A 16,791-nucleotide genomic window follows, 5' to 3' on the forward strand; every position below is an offset into this window, starting at 1 on the left:
TGGACAATGTCTGTGCAGGTTCTTTATATTTTGAGTTTATCACTCTTTCCAGAGCACCCATGAGTTTGGTAATAAAGAGCCAATCCAAATAGAAGTGATCGATAAGCCCAAATATTTGACTGTAATTAAAAAGCTGTAAGACTGTGTGCATTATAAATGTTTGTGTTTTTTTCTAGATGGAGGAGCAGAGGGTGGAGAAGTATCATCATCCAAAGCCTTGCTGGAAAGTCAAGAGGCAGAGGGAAAGAGCAGCAATTCCTAATACCTGAGGACTGCTCAACTGAGGAAACCTGTCGACAGACTTTGCAGAGTTTCCCTGTTACCTATTTTGAAGTGTGGTAGCAATTGCAACAGCAGAGGAAAGACTTTTGTGACACACTTATATGTAGATGGCTTTAACATGGAACTACTGTTTTTTCTGCTGTTGTTCATCAGAAAAAATGTTCTACACATCCAAATGGGAAGAGAACTAAAGAATGTATCTGTTCTGCTTCTTTTTTTTTTTTTTTTTCTTTTTTTTTTCTTTTTTTGGTTGCTTAATGATTACTTTATTCATCCAAACTAATCTTCTTTGGGAGTTTTAATGAACATAGATAGCAGATGTACCAGGTAATGATTACTTTAAAATAAAAGTCCTATTTCTTAATTTTCTAAAATAGCTTCTTTGTTACACAGAGGTGTATTCACTCTCCTTTAAGATAATTAGTATGTATTAGATTACAGACCCAATCTGCAGTATATCTTCAGAGATTTTTGTTCTCATTAGGTATAAGAAGATGGATGTGACAAATAGGAAAACTAACTTTTTTCTCTCTTCTTCCTGACTTCAAAGCATTTTGTTTAGCATTTAAACTACCAGTGTTCATTTTTTAAGTCTCTTTACACTCTATTTAATTATGGCAGATCATCTCACCTATCCCACTCCTAGCAGTCTTGCTATTTCTGTCATTTCTGTTCTCAGGATTATTATTGTAGCTGTTCATGTATATCTGAAATAAAATAGCCATGTTTGTAAGTGATTAAAACTGTTCATCTCACTATGGAAATTAAATAGCTATCATATTTTCTGTCTTCTGTTGAATCTTTGATGTTTCTTTTATATGACAAGACTCAAAACCCCATAATAATATATTATTATTGCATCTCATTTTTGCTTTACTGTTTGCTGCTGATGAAAGTGTTCCAGTGTGATTTTTACAGAGTTTTATCTATTTAAATGTTGGGTTTTTTTTGTTTGTTTGTGTGTGTGTGTGTGTGTGTGTGCGTGTGTGTGTATGTGAAGGCCATGCTCCTGAAACTACCCAGCATGCAGTCCTTTACTGTAGGAATCCAAGATTCATGCACAGACACCCTTACTGCTGTCTAGAGCTGCAGCTGTTTTTTGTACTTTGTGAGACTTGACCAATACTGACAATCAAATTATTTTATTTACCCACACAATTTCTCTGCCGGACTGTGGCAAGATGGAAGAAGTGTCCCACATAGGCACATCACACAATTGACTGATATTCCACCTACAAAATATTTGTGAATTTTATGGCTGGTGGACATCTTGCAAGAGGCTTTTCCACACAGCTACCATTCATAATAGGCATCTGCATTTATTAATAGGCTGTCTTTTAGGGACCATTCAGTAAAGGGTAGATTTTATCCAGCTGAAGCAACACTGGGTTCTCTCCAGCTATCTGTGCTCGTTCAACAAGTGCAGCATCCCAGAGTTACTTTCAAGTTTGGAATAGAAAATAACATACTCCACTGTAGCAAAATGGGTGGCTTAAGACAGTCTGAAAACCTGAGCTAGCAGAGGACAAAAGCTGAAAAACACCATGGAGAGGGACATAAAATTAACTGTATTTGTGATGCACACTTTTGTTCTGTGTTACAGACCTTTTCTCATACTCCAGCCTCCTTTATAGCATCGGGACACATGAATGCGTTCAATTTTAAGATGTTAGAATGATCCAATGGGATTCAAGTAGTTGAGTATTACTGCAGCAGAATTCCTTATACGCTTTAAGTGGAGCGTATGTTAAAGTGCTCTTCTGGGTCACAGCCTATATTGAATTCTTCCTTCACAGTTGCAGCACTGGATATATTTAGAATTTTCTCTTACGTTAAACAGACTCTGAAATTTGGGTTACAGGAACAGATACTTAAATATTTTTCTACTTTGAAAAGCTTTGAAGGGTTTTGGTTTTTTTTTTTTTTCCTATTAAAATACCAATCATGTGAACCAATTAAAGTTAGCAAATTATTCATGTGTTAAACCGTCTATAAAATTACTCAGCAGACATACATACGTACCACTACTCACAGATATTGAATTTAGAACCTTAACCAGGGCGATAAACAAGTAGGAGAATTGGTGCTTACTTTTGCTGTATGAACCTGTCATTGAGAGTGTAGAAAGAAGCTTAAGAAGAAACTCTGCATAAGATGTAAAGACAAACAGGAAGATTTAAAATGCAACTCAGTTAAAAACAATTGGCATGAGAGACATTGTGCTGAAAACTTTGGTCCAGAAGAATTTATTAGTTCTGTATTACTCCTCACTCAGGCAGACAGGAGTTAGCCAAGCCCCTTCTGAGCTCTTTCGGTACCTCAAGGCCACAGTACCCAGGAATCAGGGGTTTAAGCCGGGTTACTGTCCGAAGTATAGCTAGAGTTGGGCAAGCTCTGGTTCCTTTTCTTGCTGGTATCTCGAAGATAGACAGTAACTCCTGCTGGACTTTAGCTGTGTCTGTAAAGAGCTAAGTGCTTCTGAATACTCCCTGCTGAGCCAGTTTATCCAGTTTTAACTAATATCCAGGACATACCACCTTCCTATTAGCTCAGATAATGAATAATTAATGCTAGTGTTTTCTCTTAATCCATATAGTTACAAAGTTATGGCCATGAATCAGCAGAATATTTTAAAATATGCTTAGCTTTAAATGTAGATTAGTCTCACTGAAGTAAGTAGAAATACTTAGTGCTTAAAATTAGGTGCATATTTAATTAACTTGATAAATTACAGCAGCAAACTTCTATTAAGGCTAATTTTGTATTATAACGCATTAATCCCAATTTCCATTTGCAGCAAGTGCAGCACAGGTAATAGCATCTTTTTCATCAGCATAAAAGCACCATCCTGGGCTTTTATACAGAGCCAAGACATTTATTTTAGTACCAAGCAAAAACAGTAACTTTATTGTCTCCAAATTTCAGAACTCAATGAGGTAAAGATTAATTCTCAGCCACTCTGCATACTTAAAAAAAAAAAAAGGATAGAAAATAAAACTCTGTAACTTAATTGTACATACATTAGAAAATTTAATAATTTAGATTCTTTGAACACATAAAAACAATGGCCTCACTCTTTTTCAGATATCATTAAGGAGGTAATTTTCTTTTGTTCAGCTGTTCATCATGAGCTCCATGTAAGAGGCAAGTGAACATGCTGAGGCATATCTTCTGTTATTATAAATTAGGAAAGTTCCATTTGTTTTCTGGAAGGCAATGAATGAGTAAGTAGATTTTAAGGTAGGGGACTGATTATTAGAACAATCTAGTTTATGCTTTCTCATGATTTCTCATGATTTATGCTTTCTTATGATTCCTCATTTAGCTACCTTCATCTGTGCCACATACTATCATTCTGGTGTAACTGCATAGGCTGAGCTTTAAAAAGAAATGCTGGATGAAATGATCATCAAAGCACTGGTATACTTTATAAGGAATTTCCAAAGCATTGATGGTAATGTATAGGTCATATCCAGTTGTCACTGAAGGAAAAGACTGTTTTACATCAACTGCAGTTTTAACTCAGGAGTTACTAAGTGTACAGAAAATGTCTCCCGTTCTGTAAAGTCCTTGAACAAATACTTGAGACAAGGAAACTACTCATTGGTAACATCATATAATTTTGCATTATTCAAGACATTATATTTGGTTATATGGACCTATGATCCTACTCACAGTGACCAATTCTCTGTTGCACAACATTCACTCCAGCTCATAACAGGGCAGTAATGACTTACAGTAATGACAAAACATATACAATGTTTTGCATACATTGTATGTTTCCAAATTGGGCCTTGCAGATGAAGAGTTATGCATATAAATATTTCTTCAAGCCAGTAAATTTCAAAGTGTATTTTAATTAGTTAACTCACTTCATGAATGCTGTTAATAAACAGATGATGATAAATGATAAACTGGCTGCTGTATGCATATATACCATGTATTTATTTAAATAATCCTTAGCTACTTCTATGTAAGAGTCGCATCAAAACATCAGCTGATTGTTAATTTTTGCTTGTTATACCAGTGCATTTATACTTATACCACAACAGCCAACTGTTTGACAATAGGATATGTGGAAGTGTATCTTCCATATCATTCCCAAATAGTGAGAGGATACACAGTTATTACACGTTGATAAATACAGTGGTGATCATATGGAGTCTTAACTGTGCTTGCATTAGTTAACAATGACACACAGCAGTAGCGATAAGATATGTAATGCACACTTTACCATCATGTATTCCAAATATGTTTTACAGATTTCAGGATGCAGCAGATTACTTAGGGTTGATTTTGATTTTGATTCCTCTGTTCTGCCTGCTGGTGCTTTGTGTGTGGTAAAACACATGAGGAAGAATTAAAGAGTCAGAGATTTCCATACTAGTTTTGCACAGACTGTTTGCTCTGCTGAGAGCTGCAGATCTGCTGTGAATCCTGAGGGGTGCCCAGGTCAGCCCAGCACAGACCTGAAGGGCTGAGCCCGCTGGAGTGCACTGATTGTGCTATCCAAAGCGGTTTGGCTGAAAGCAGCAAGAGCTTAACTGTCCTGCCATCTAGTGGGATCCTCAGCCTGCCAGGTAGCCTGCTTGAATAAACTGAGTCTGGTGATCAAGAAACCTCAAAATCAGCAAAGTGTGAGGCAGCTGGCCTGGCTAGAGATTGAATGTGTCCAGTTTATCTGAGGCACTCATAGGTTTTTACTAAGGGTCCGTGCATCTTGTAAGAGTCATGTGATCCTGAGCATGCAGAAAGGTAACTGCAAACAGCAGTCTCTCATCGCTGAGAATATTGTTCTAATGGATTACGTAGACTGAGAAAATAGCCCTAGCTAAACACTCTCAGCTACACAGTGCTGTCACTGCTCCTTCCTGGTGTCACTTCCAGCTCACTCCCTTGCACAGTGTATGCCCACATAGTGTTACATCCCTGCTCTGTGCTTTGGGTTGGGGTGCTAACACCACCACATGACAGTTTTGATTTTTTCAAGCAGAACTATTTCACCTTCCCTACTTGAAGCTGTTCTATACTGGGTAATAATTAGCAGTAAGTGGAGACCTGCTGTTTTATTATTTCACTTTATCTCCCTGCTCAGCTGGGTGAGAACCAGGTCACGCTCACGAGGCCGGGCACGAGATGGCGCCCGAGCCCATGCCAGGCCAGCTGCCGGGCCCTGGAAGTGTTCATTGTCGCGCCCGCCTCAGAAATGGCAGAGTTCGGTTCTCTCACAGTAAGAACCGAAGCGGAGAGCTGCGGCAGCGCCCCGCAGCCCGACCCCGGTAGGGACCCGCAACACGCTCCGCAGGGGAGCCGAGCGCAGCCGGCAGAGGGCGCTGCCGCCCGCCCTGCCGGGGCTTCGGCTACCGCTGCCAACAGCCGGTACAGCCGGTCTGCGTCTCGTCGAGCGGGTAGCCTTCTAGCATCCAACCAATCTGCCCATTCCGGTACTACCTTGTGCCTGAATTTCATATTTAACGCCATTCAAAGCTTGCATCAATCTCATCGCTGCCTCTCCTCAGTGCTTGCCCCTTGCTTTGCTCACTTAGACCTCCTCACGCCTCCTTATATCCAATATCACCAGGTAGTGCTTTAAACAGCAACCTGAGTGATGCAGTTGACACAACAGAAAGGAAGAGAGGCCGTCCAGAGAGACCTGGGCAGGATGGAAAAGTGGTCCACATGAACCTAATAAGGTTTAACAAGGGCAAGTGCAAGGTGTTGCTCTTGGGTCAAGGTAATCCCAGATTATCTGGGGAAGATTTCATTGAGAGCAGCCCTGCAAAGAACAACTTGGGGATTCTGGTGGATGAAAATCTGATCATAAGCCAGCTGTGTGCTCTTGCAGCCCAGAAGGGTAACTCTGTCCTGGGTTGCATCAAAAGGAGAATGGCCAGCAGGGCAAGGGACATAATTGCTCCCCACTGCTCTGCCCTTGTGAGGCCCCATCTGGAGTACTGCATCCAGGCCTGAGGCCCCCAACATAGGAAGGATGCAGGGATGTTGGAGGAGGTTGTTTAGCTTGGAGAAGAACAGGCTCTGGGGAGACCTCACTGCAGCCTTCCAGTTCTTAAAGGGAAGTTATAAGCAGGAGAGAGACAGACCTTTTACATAGCCTGATAGTGACAGGACAAGCGGGAATGGCTTTAAACTAAAAGAGGGGAAATTTATGTTAATTTTCAGGAAAAAATCTTCATTCAGAGGATGGTGAAGCACTGGTACAGGCTACCCAAAGAAGCTGGGCTCAATATTTTGAGGTGTTCAAGGCCAGGTTGGATGGGGCCCTGAGCAGCCGTATCTGGTGGGTGCCAACCATGTCTGCAGCTTGAGCTATAACCTGAATAGTCTGTATTCAACTTAAAGTTGCTCTAGAGAAAAGTAGCATGTGATCATGCAAGTAGAGCTGCTTTTGCAATGTAAGGAAGTGCTAAAATAAGTTTATCCCAGGCATGTCCTTTTAGACAGCCTTCGATCTCTTGACTTTATGGTGTTTTGTTGTTGTTGTTGTTGTTGTTTTTAACATGAGCTTTCAGGAGTGGGAATTTCTAGCTAAGTTTATAAAAGATAGAATGAAATACTGATATGTAAGAATGAAAATAATTGAAGTTGGGGAGACAAAGGACAGTGAGAAGAGTTAAAAGACAGAAAGCTGTGTCACTTCCCTCTTCAGTCCTTCATTAAGCAAAGCAGCCAAGCCCATCTTGGTATGAGTGAGTCAGACCTGCTCTTGCACCCTTCCTTGCTTCCGGACTCTGGATGTCTTTAGCACTGGCTGTAGCTCCCACCACCTGCTCAAGGAAGTTTCAAAGGTCTGGAGGAAGATGCTACTAGAAGCCTTGCTGAAATATTACAGAATGAGTTAAGGAGCTTGTGATAAACAGAGGCTCTTGATTATGTTTACCACGGTCCTATGGTGGAGGAGATATTTTGAAACATGAACATGGATGCATAAATTTAAAGGAATAGTAGATGTATCTATACATCTCCACTTGGCAATTGCTTTAGGACAGTCCTGGAAGTGAGTCCCATGATTATCAGGCAGGGTTACTACATGCCTAGTTTCTTTCTTATGCTTATCTGCATCTTCTCCTGTTGCAGAGTCTGGATCTGACAAAGCATAATCCTACACACATGGCTGGATGTGTCTTTTAAGTCTCTTAGTCTAGACTTACTCATTGTGACTGTCTCATGTGATTTCTTGCATAATCCAGGATATGGAACTTCTCTGAATTATTTCCTCTATCACGTCTAAAAAAAAAACACGTTTGTACCTTTTAATCCAGTTTACAGCTGACAGGAATTAAATGTATAATAAGGTGGTTTTAAAGTTATTCTGGTACTTTACAACAATTATGCACTTTATTGTAATATAAATTTATCTAGACTTAACTTCTACTTAGAAGCTTTCATACCTTTGTATACTAGACTGAAGATCCAGTCTTATTTTAGCTTCTCCAGGGTTAATCTCCTAACAGCAAAGACGATGAGTCTTCCCCAAGTTTGTCTTGTTATTAGTCCTTATTTAAAGCTAGTAATAGGCTATTTTGCAATGCTTAAACTTGCTCTTGAACTTTATGTTTGAGGAAGCTTATGTATTTAGACTTGTGAAAACTGAAAAATAATTCGTTTCACACAAACCAACGTGTAAAGCAGGGATATATTTGCACTATGTAAATGAATTGACAAGGAAGGTATGTAATTATATCTAGGTCACCTATTATGAGCTAACATTTCAGAAGTACTTCCGCCTGATCTGTGATAGGCATATTTTCCTTAACAACAGGCCCATAAGTTGATAATCTAATTAAATTATTTATCAAGACTGTGGAACTCAGCATTTTTTTCAAGGTTGCATTAACCATACCTGGATCCCTCTGCCAGTTTAGGACTTCAGAGGAAATGGCTTGTGCCCCATGAGAGATTTTGAATCAGAGGAAACAATGCCACAGGGGTGTGGCTTTGGCAGGCTGTGACTCCCCTGTCAGTCCACAGCTGGATAAACAGAGAGGCATCCAGGTAATATCCAAATGTTCAAGACTGCTTATGCTGAATGTCAAATATTCTCAGTAAGTATTAGGCAGCCTCCATGGCATATACTAGTGCTGCAGAAAGATAATATATTACTTAGAGATTACCTGTATTTTTAATACTGTAAAATTTGGATTGCTGATGTTAAAAAGCATTCCCTATCTTTGTTATAATCACAGAATTGCAGGGCTTGGAAGGGGCTTCAATAGAACATTGAGTCCAACCCTTCTGAAGGTACCCTACAGTAGGTTGCACAGGTAGACATCCACACGAGTCTTGAATATCTCCAGAGAAGGAGACTCCACCACCTCTCTTGGCAACATGTTCCAGTGCTCTGTCACCTTTGCCATAAAGAAATTCTTCTGCGTGTTAGTATGAAACTTCCTATGTTCAAGTTTTAGGCCATTACTCCTTGTGCTATCGCTACACACCACTGAGAAGAGCCTGGCCTCATCCATTTGCCTCTTAGCTTCCTTTAGATATTTATACACATTTATCAGATTCCTCCTCAGTCTTTTTTTTGCCAAGCTGAACAGACCCAGGTTACTCACCCTTTCTTCACATAGGAGGTGCTCCTGAACCTTAATAATCTTTGTAGCCTTCTGCTGGATTCCTTGTAAGAGATCACTCTCTTTTTTTGAACTGGGGAGCCCAGAACTGGACACAGTATTCTAAATATGGCCTTACTAGGACAGAGCAGATGGAGAAAGTAACTTCCCTTGCCATGCTGGCTATGCTTTTTGTAATGCAGTCCAAGATACCATTGGTCTTCTTGGCCGCAGAGTAATACAGCATCCTTAGATTCTGTTCCACTAGTATTCTCACTGGTCTGTTCTGAACACCAAGTTTACACAAGTCTTCCAGAATCGGTCCAACTAGAATCTAGTCAAACGCAAGTCATCTATTCGGCTTAAACGTGCACTATTCTTGTGTTTATACAAATTGCAATATTTTAACTTAGTGTGTTCACCCTATTTGTATGGCTTCAAAGTTTCACACAGAGTCATTATTGCCCCTGCAATAATCATTTATATTATATATTTATTTCAACCAAGCTAACCTCACACTTAGCCAGGCTGAAATTGTACAAGAGCTGCTTCAAAAGTAATGCCTCCTATTTTATTATGTTGGCCCACAATGTCAGAGGTGGATGCTGGTGGTGTCTTTTTCACCAGGCATTTCTCTCTTTTGTTTAAACAAGGATTTCTGAAGAGCTGCATATCAATAGAGTAAACCTAGTGTTTTTCTATGACTCACCAAAAGCACTTAAATTTTATTTTTATTAGCTGGATCAGCAAATCTCTTAGACAGCTAGAGAACATATGAGATAATTTTGGTTAAGGACATTTTACTGCCCTCTTTGCCATTAGATATTTCTGCAGCACCAAAAATCAAATCACACTCAGCCCTAAAGCTGAGTCCCATCTGACATAATAGCTACTAAACTCTAGCCCTTTCTGTATTACATTGACATCAGAGCCACACAGAAGTCACACCAGGGCTTCATACAAGGTTAGAGAGTGCTGAGAATACCCTAGCCTGCTCTATGTAAATGAAGGAAATATTTACTTTCAGATACACGTTATTTTTGATTCACTTAATTCATATGTAACTCCCTGTGTATTTCAGAATGCTAAGAGATTCCTCAAATTCCTGAATCAGTTGGGACCCTGAATCATGCTGGTTTTCAATGGAATTTTATACTTACAAGGCCTTGATGTTTCAATATTTGCTTTCACATCAGAGGAGTTAGGATCTGATATCACTTTGCATACATGAGAGCATGTGAAAATGTTCTCCAGCTGCAGAACCTTTGCTGATCCAAACACAAAAATGTTTCAATAATGCAGTCAACACTGAATTATCTGAAATCCTTATAATGTAATATCTCCTTAACTATTAACCAAACTCTACTCTATAGAGTAATGTCTTATTCCTGGCTATTGTACTACAAGGATGTGAAATGATAGGTTTAACTGAGTTGCTTTAGGAAGGGAACTCCTCCTGTGTTAGATCCACAGAGAGACTTGCAGAAGGCTAGATAAACCTTTCTTCAAACACTATTTCTTCAAACACTATTTGCACCAATTTTTCTACTTTTCCATAATCAATATACTAAGCCTTTTGTGATTGACTGCACTGATTCGTTTCTCAGCTGCTCCCAGCACTGAGTATGAGGTATTCATGTATAACAACTGCTTGGTCAAACTTTGCCATCACAGTTGCCTGATGACAGTTTTGTGCTGCTCTCCTTCTTTTTTTCCCCTTGAACAAGTGAATTTTTTTAAGGGCTGAGTGGAGCTGACCTGAGGCTGCTCCTCTATTCTTGGAATGCCTGAGGACATGTGAAGCAGGGCTTGAACACGAGGGAAGAGTAGCAAAAAGCAGGTTTTGTGTCCTGTATTCAAAGGTTGAAGGTTAGACCAGTCCCACATTCACCCTAAATGACCTTTGGGAGCCAGGGTTACTCATTACATAGTGCTGTCTTGCTACAGTATTTTCATCTTTCAAGTTGTTCTTTCACAGAGATTTCACATGTGCCTCCTTGACACTGCTCAAGTGGCATAAAGAGTTCAGTATAAATGAGAACGTCCCCAGGTGGCCAGAGGGAAATCTCTGGAGACACCATTCATCACATCAGTTTTCTGTGCTATGGCATATGCAGTCTGTTGAAACCTTCACAGTCTCCTCAGAGTTTAACAGGAACTCTAAGCTTGTCTCTTGTGCAGCAAATTACACAAGGTCAGTATATTTCACACTGCTGTGTGATTCCAGAGAACAGAAAAGCATTGCTATAGGCTTGTACTAGCTGTTGACATGAACACATCTCTGGCATAAAGACCTACAAGACAAGGCAATGGAAAGTGTTTCTGACTGTGGTCACCCCAGAAGATGTTGGTAATGCAACACTTCCTCTTTCTGGTTTATCCTGCTCCCAGATCATCACCACCATAGACAGGTGGGATCTCACCATCATATAACCTAGCGTCATGACTTTGGCAACCTGACTAAGAAGCAGAGGGAATGTGGACATTTTATCAGACCCTGTTTAACATCTAAAGCATGGTACAAAGTGTGAAAGTGTTATTTTTACTGAAGACTAAATACTTGTCTTAGCCAAGAATGTTGAGAAATCCTGGTACAACTGAGCCATCAGTGTAGGTGTGATTGCTTAAATTAGGTTGGATCCTGAAGTGGCTGCCTCCCGGGGGTCAGGCTGCAGTGCTGCAAAAATGAATATACAAGACAGAAGAATCTTTGAACAGTCCAGCTACCAGCAGTGGCATTGCTTCATTTTTACGAGTTTTCTATCCTGAAATATCCATGAGGCTGTTTCTGTACAACAAGACCCAGAGAGTAGAAAGAGCAAGGAGACATCCCAGGGCTCTCTGCATTCGTAAAGGATCAGAAGCAGCAGCACCAGAAGGATCAGCGGAGACTCCAGGGCTTCTGCCAATAGTATCTATTTGAGCATATATGTCCATGATGCTCTTCCTCTCCTTGTTTTTGATCACAAGTTGAAAAGTCTTGGAAATACAGCTCAGAAGAGTTGAAGACTCCCAGAAATAAAGGTTCAGAAACCTCCGAAACAAAGAAAGTTGGACATAAACCAAGGAGCTGCGGGAGGGCATGTGTAACTACTGACACTTTATGTCTCTGCCTGTACTTCAAATAAAGGAGATGGAAAATTAAAGAGAAGTAGTCCCTACCCTTAGTTAGGCTATCAAGACTAACAAAACTTGTGTTTTGTGATGTGAGGAATTAGGATTGTATCCCTGGGGTTCAGAGAGGAGTTAATTCTTCTGAGGACAAGTAAAAAGTGATAAATCAAGCATCAATGCCCTAGACTAAAAGAAGGTGCCACAGCACAAAAGCCTGAAAGAAAAGCTAATGGTGGCCTAAAAATAATGTTGAGAAGACTAATAGTTATTATGGCTGGCCCAGGTAGGCAGTTGTTGAGGTTTTATTCCCAAATCACAGAAAACTGCCTTCACTTAGCCCCTGAGCTTTGTTGTGAGAACTGAGAGCTAGAATCAAGGCTGTGGAATCCGCTCAGGAAAATCGCCCAAAAACCTTGTCCTACTGAGCTGGGCAACCTCCTGCAAGAAACAAAAGGGACAGGCCCCAGTGCTTCTAGTGGATTTCAAAGAATAAGTAGAAGAAAGAAAACTCTCCATCCAGATGGAAAATAAATAAATAAATAAATAAACAAATTCCCGCCGCTGGGATAATGATGCCGCCCTGCGGGCGCCCCATCACCGTCGGCCGCACCAATCCCCGGGCAGCCCGATTTGCCGCGGGGCGGGGAGAGCCCTACAAGCGGGGCGGGCAGACTCCGGCCCCGGCCCTGTCCGGCCCTGTGGGCGGCTCTCCCGCCGCTCCCCTCCCGCCGGCCCCCCGCCGGGCGCGGGCTTTAAATGCGGGACGGTGAGGCGCCTGTGGTGTTTCCCGGCACTCCGGCAACCGCTGTCATGGTTGAGGCGTTCTGCGCGACGTGGAAGCTGGCGGACAGCCACAATTTTGACGAGTACATGAAGGCGCTGGGTAGGTGCTACCGGGAGATCCGGAGCCGAGAATATGCATCACAGTGAAATACAAAATAAATCGGAGTCCCACAGAAGAGCTATCGGGGACAACGAGAGCCCCCTGCTCCTTGCCGGGGTTGCCCGGGTAGCTATGCTGGAAGCTCAGTGTCGGGATGGCTGCCCTCAGCCTGCTGCAAGCAGCCCCGGGTCACGGGAGAGCGTGGGATAAGAGCTGAGCTGCTGCAGCTACGCGGCAGACAAATAGAGCTAAGCGCTGTGCCGGGGCATCACCCGGGCGGCCCCGGTCCCGCGGCGTTGCTCGGGCTCCGCGAAGGGTGATCCAGCGCCTCACCCACGTGGAGGGACGGGTGTGCGGGGATGGAAGCGAGACGGGAAGCAGCATCGCACTGCGGCGTCCCAAAGCTGTAGAGCGGGGGAAGAATTGTCTGCGCCTGTGTGTGTGAACGAAAGGGTGTATAAAAAAAAAAAAAAAAAAAAAAAAGCGGGTGATGATTTCTGCTTTTCCCTGGCGGTGTAGGAGTGGGGTTTGCGATGCGGCAGGTGGGGAACGTGACTAAGCCCACGGTGATCATCAGCAGCGAGGGGGACAAAGTCGTGATCAGGACTCAGAGCACTTTCAAAAACACAGAAATCAGCTTTAAACTGGGCGAGGAATTTGATGAAACTACCCCCGACGACAGAAACTGCAAAGTAAGTGACCTCTCGTTCAGAGAATCCCTTCTTTTCTCTCCCTTCCCAGTGGTATCCTTGCACGGTGGGGTGGAAGGGAAAATGTAACTGCTGCCGCAATTGTAGCACTGCGAAGGATGGGGGGGAAAAGACAGGATTGCATTGTATTTGGTGACGTGTGCTGGGTCTTTTTTTGAATCACCGTATTGTGTTTTCAGCCCCATTTCTCCTGTCCAGTGCTGAGGAGTTTTTTTTTTTTCCATTTTTCTTTACTTTTGACACAAAGACCATTTAGTGTGACCCTTTCCAAAATGGAGGAACGCTTCTCCCTCTGTCTTTAGGGGCTCAACATAAATGTTATCCCAAAGCACATCCAAAATGATGGTTCCTGAGAGACTAGAACTCTAAAGAAACAATTTTTTTTTCCCATTTTTTGATACAAACATGAATTGTATAGATCCCATCCTTAAAATAAGGATGATTCATGTACTTTGCTCTGCCTGCCTGGGACCACTTTATTGTTGTAGGTCCACATATCTGTTGAAGAGAATTCCATTGAGAAGTATATGCTTATCCTGTGAGTAGAATTTCAAATATCCCAGGTAAATGAGTGTTTGTATTCTTTAATATCTCACAGTCAGTTGTGACCCTGGATGGAGACAAGCTAGTGCATGTACAGAAATGGGATGGCAAAGAGACAAACTTTGTAAGAGAAATAAAGGATGGCAGAATGGTAATGGTGAGTACAAAAGTCACTGAGCATTCATGTACACCACTAACGCTCCTTCTTCACATTTGCCTCAAGCTTGTGAATTTCACAGGTATCTGTAACACAGAACCAGGGTGAAGCTAGTGGACACTTCTCAGATCATTACTTTTTGTTTGGCATCTTGCTGGAAAATTGCTGATGGCTCTGTGGCTCCAGGCAGGCCAGTCTGTGGGTTCTCGAAGTGCATCCCTTCTAGAGTTCATGGAAATGCCCAAATGAATATATATTGCAAATCACAATTTTAAGACATGCATTTACACGTAACATAATTTCTTTTGAGTTGCGAAATATAATAATCAATAATTTAATATGTAGACAATGCTTTGTTCAGATTTCTTTAATAGCTTATTCCATATATGCACATGTAAATAATAGAGAATTACACAGAACAAGTATTTCTCCAGGAGAATAAAACTTCAGTGCTACAGGAGGTAATAGCTTTTCCTATTTCATACAAAAGGACTTATTCTCCCTTTCTTGTTTAAAAATGCTTAAAATAGCATTTGTACAAAAATAAAAAAAAGTAATTTTTGTTTTAAGTTTGTTCTCTTGCCTAATTTTCAGGAGTAGGAGTATGGGGTGAATAAGTGGCGTAAGTTACTCTAATGTCCAGGCTGGTTTTCATGGCTATGTTTGGTATACAGATGTATCTTGCAGGGGGGGGAAAAAAAAACAAACCACACACAAAAAAAAACCAGAAAAAACTTCAACCACAGTAATGTGTGTAAATTGGCTGTTGTATGAAAACAGTTTGCTTTGTTTTCTAAATACTTCAGAGAACACTCTTGTGGATGGAGAATTCCAAACAACAAAAACTTCTTATGGTCAGTGCAACACAATGTGACAGTGATTCAAGGAAAACTATGTGCTTTGTTTTTTGGGAACATCTACATGCATATGCAGGAAAGCATTTTCTTCAGAATTTGAATGCAGTTGGAGGCAGTATTCCACTTAGTGAAATACTCAAGCTTACATTCTGCAGTCAGTGTTGTACACTACTGTAGAAACCAGAATACTTGGTAGTTTTAGCCACATGAGTGTATAGGGTGCATTTATCTTAGTATGAGATTCTTCTTAAGTGTATGCTTATGTAGAATAACATAGAACATGAAAATAGAGAAGTTAGCTTTAAAATTCTACGTTTTGCAAGTAGATCAGCATTGGCAAAATAAGTATTAAATCTTTTTCAAACCAAAGCTGTGTTTGAGAAATTGTATTCACAAAATTAGAAAGTCATTTATGTCCTTACCTTGGTTGTATTGCAAAAGCGCATTACGAGCTTCTTAGATTTGAAAGCAAGGAGAAAGTTGGATTTATTATGGCACCTACAACTCTGAGATTTCTCTTGTTACTTACTTAAAATATCAGTAATCTCGGCAACTTGTTTATTATGCTATGTAGCTTATAGAGGAATCTTGTTCTTGTACAGAGTTCTTAATGTGTTAGCCGTTACAGAAAATGGTTGAGCATCTAATACTTCTCTTTTCCTTGCAGACCCTTACCTTTGGTGATGTGGTGGCTGTTCGCCACTATGAGAAAGCATAGAGTTCACCTTACCAGATGTTACATCTAGTGGATGGATTAATGTACTGTCCAAAATTGAAAGTAGCTTAAATGTACATTTCTGACATTGAAAGGTTAATAAAGATTTTTTTTTTCTGGGGGGGGCCGGGCGTTTTTTTTTTTTTTAAAGAAACTTTTTGCCATCAAATTGGCAAGCTTTTGCTGTATATTGCAACAAGATAAAATTTGCATAAAAACTCTGAAACGTTTTGGTTTGTTTTTACAGTAAATGAAATATATTTGAGTTGTTTTAGAATGGAGATCCAACAAATTAAAAGATTTTTTAAACTTGTGCTCCTTTTTGTGTTTCTTGGGCCAATAGTCCAGTGTTTTAGAGGGAGCTGCTGTACAAGTTCCTTTTTTCTCAGTTGAACAGCAGAAAAACATAGTCCTTGCTGCCCCAGTGATCTATACTATGTGGAAAATGGAAAAAGTGCCTTCCTACCACTGAAGTGGCTTTTTGCTGAAGAAATCTAAAGCCCTAGTAGGCAAATAGGTGAAAGGCTCAACCCAGTTTCAGCTAGTCTCTTGGATCTTGTGATCTGGGACAGGCTGAGGTCAGCACGTAGATAACCTTTGATATCGTTTTGGTTTTAATAGTTAAGAGAAGTTTGTTTTGTTTCAGCAAAACAAAACACAGCATATATACAAAAGACTGGAGTACATCAGAGTGCAGAGAATCAAGTGTTTCATAGGGTGAGAGGAAAGAACCAACGTGACAGGGTGGGTCTGGGGGAACCACAAGCACAAAGCTTGCCTTTCATCAGTCTCCACAGGGCTGGGAAGAGACAGGGGAAATAATATCAAACAAACCTTTTGGGCTTCTTCCTGTGCTGTAGTTTTACAGCTAATATGTAATGGGTGTAATAATAACATGCACTCTGAACAAAAAGAGAAATTAAAACTTTATCCTGTGTAATATTCCATAACAGATTA

At 40.9% G+C, this 16,791-nt stretch overlaps 2 protein-coding genes across 6 annotated transcripts in view; both read left to right on the forward strand.

Annotated features, from left to right (window-relative positions):
* PKIB (cAMP-dependent protein kinase inhibitor beta) overlaps positions 1-1,071 on the forward strand; it is a 52,541-nt gene extending 51,470 nt beyond the window's left edge. For all 4 annotated transcript variants that reach the window (XM_042818390.1, XM_042818416.1, XM_042818399.1 and 1 more), the window contains exon 3: positions 177-1,071. In XM_042818390.1, coding sequence (XP_042674324.1) covers positions 177-262 — 86 coding nt within the window. In that variant the 3' untranslated portion in view covers positions 263-1,071. The remainder of the gene's footprint in view (positions 1-176) is intronic.
* Positions 1,072-12,734: 11,663 nt separating this feature from the next.
* On the forward strand, positions 12,735-15,954 carry FABP7 (fatty acid binding protein 7). Of its 2 annotated transcripts, none has more exons than XM_042817679.1 (4): positions 12,735-12,852; positions 13,372-13,544; positions 14,161-14,262; positions 14,345-15,780. In XM_042817679.1, the coding sequence occupies exons 1-4, from the start codon at positions 12,780-12,782 to the stop codon at positions 14,429-14,431; spliced, it is 435 nt and encodes a 144-aa protein (XP_042673613.1). In that variant the 5' UTR covers positions 12,735-12,779; the 3' UTR covers positions 14,432-15,780. The 2 variants fall into 2 exon arrangements, with proteins under 2 accessions (XP_042673613.1, XP_042673622.1); XM_042817688.1 differs by lacking the exon at positions 14,345-15,780 and adding an exon at positions 15,787-15,954 and having other exon boundaries at positions 12,737-12,852.
* Positions 15,955-16,791: the final 837 nt, after the last annotated feature.

This window comes from Centrocercus urophasianus, unplaced genomic scaffold (assembly GCF_019232065.1).
Source record: "Centrocercus urophasianus isolate 14NV4802_14NV808 unplaced genomic scaffold, USGS_Curo_1.0 seq_10, whole genome shotgun sequence".
Taxonomy (NCBI): Eukaryota; Metazoa; Chordata; class Aves; order Galliformes; family Phasianidae; genus Centrocercus; species Centrocercus urophasianus.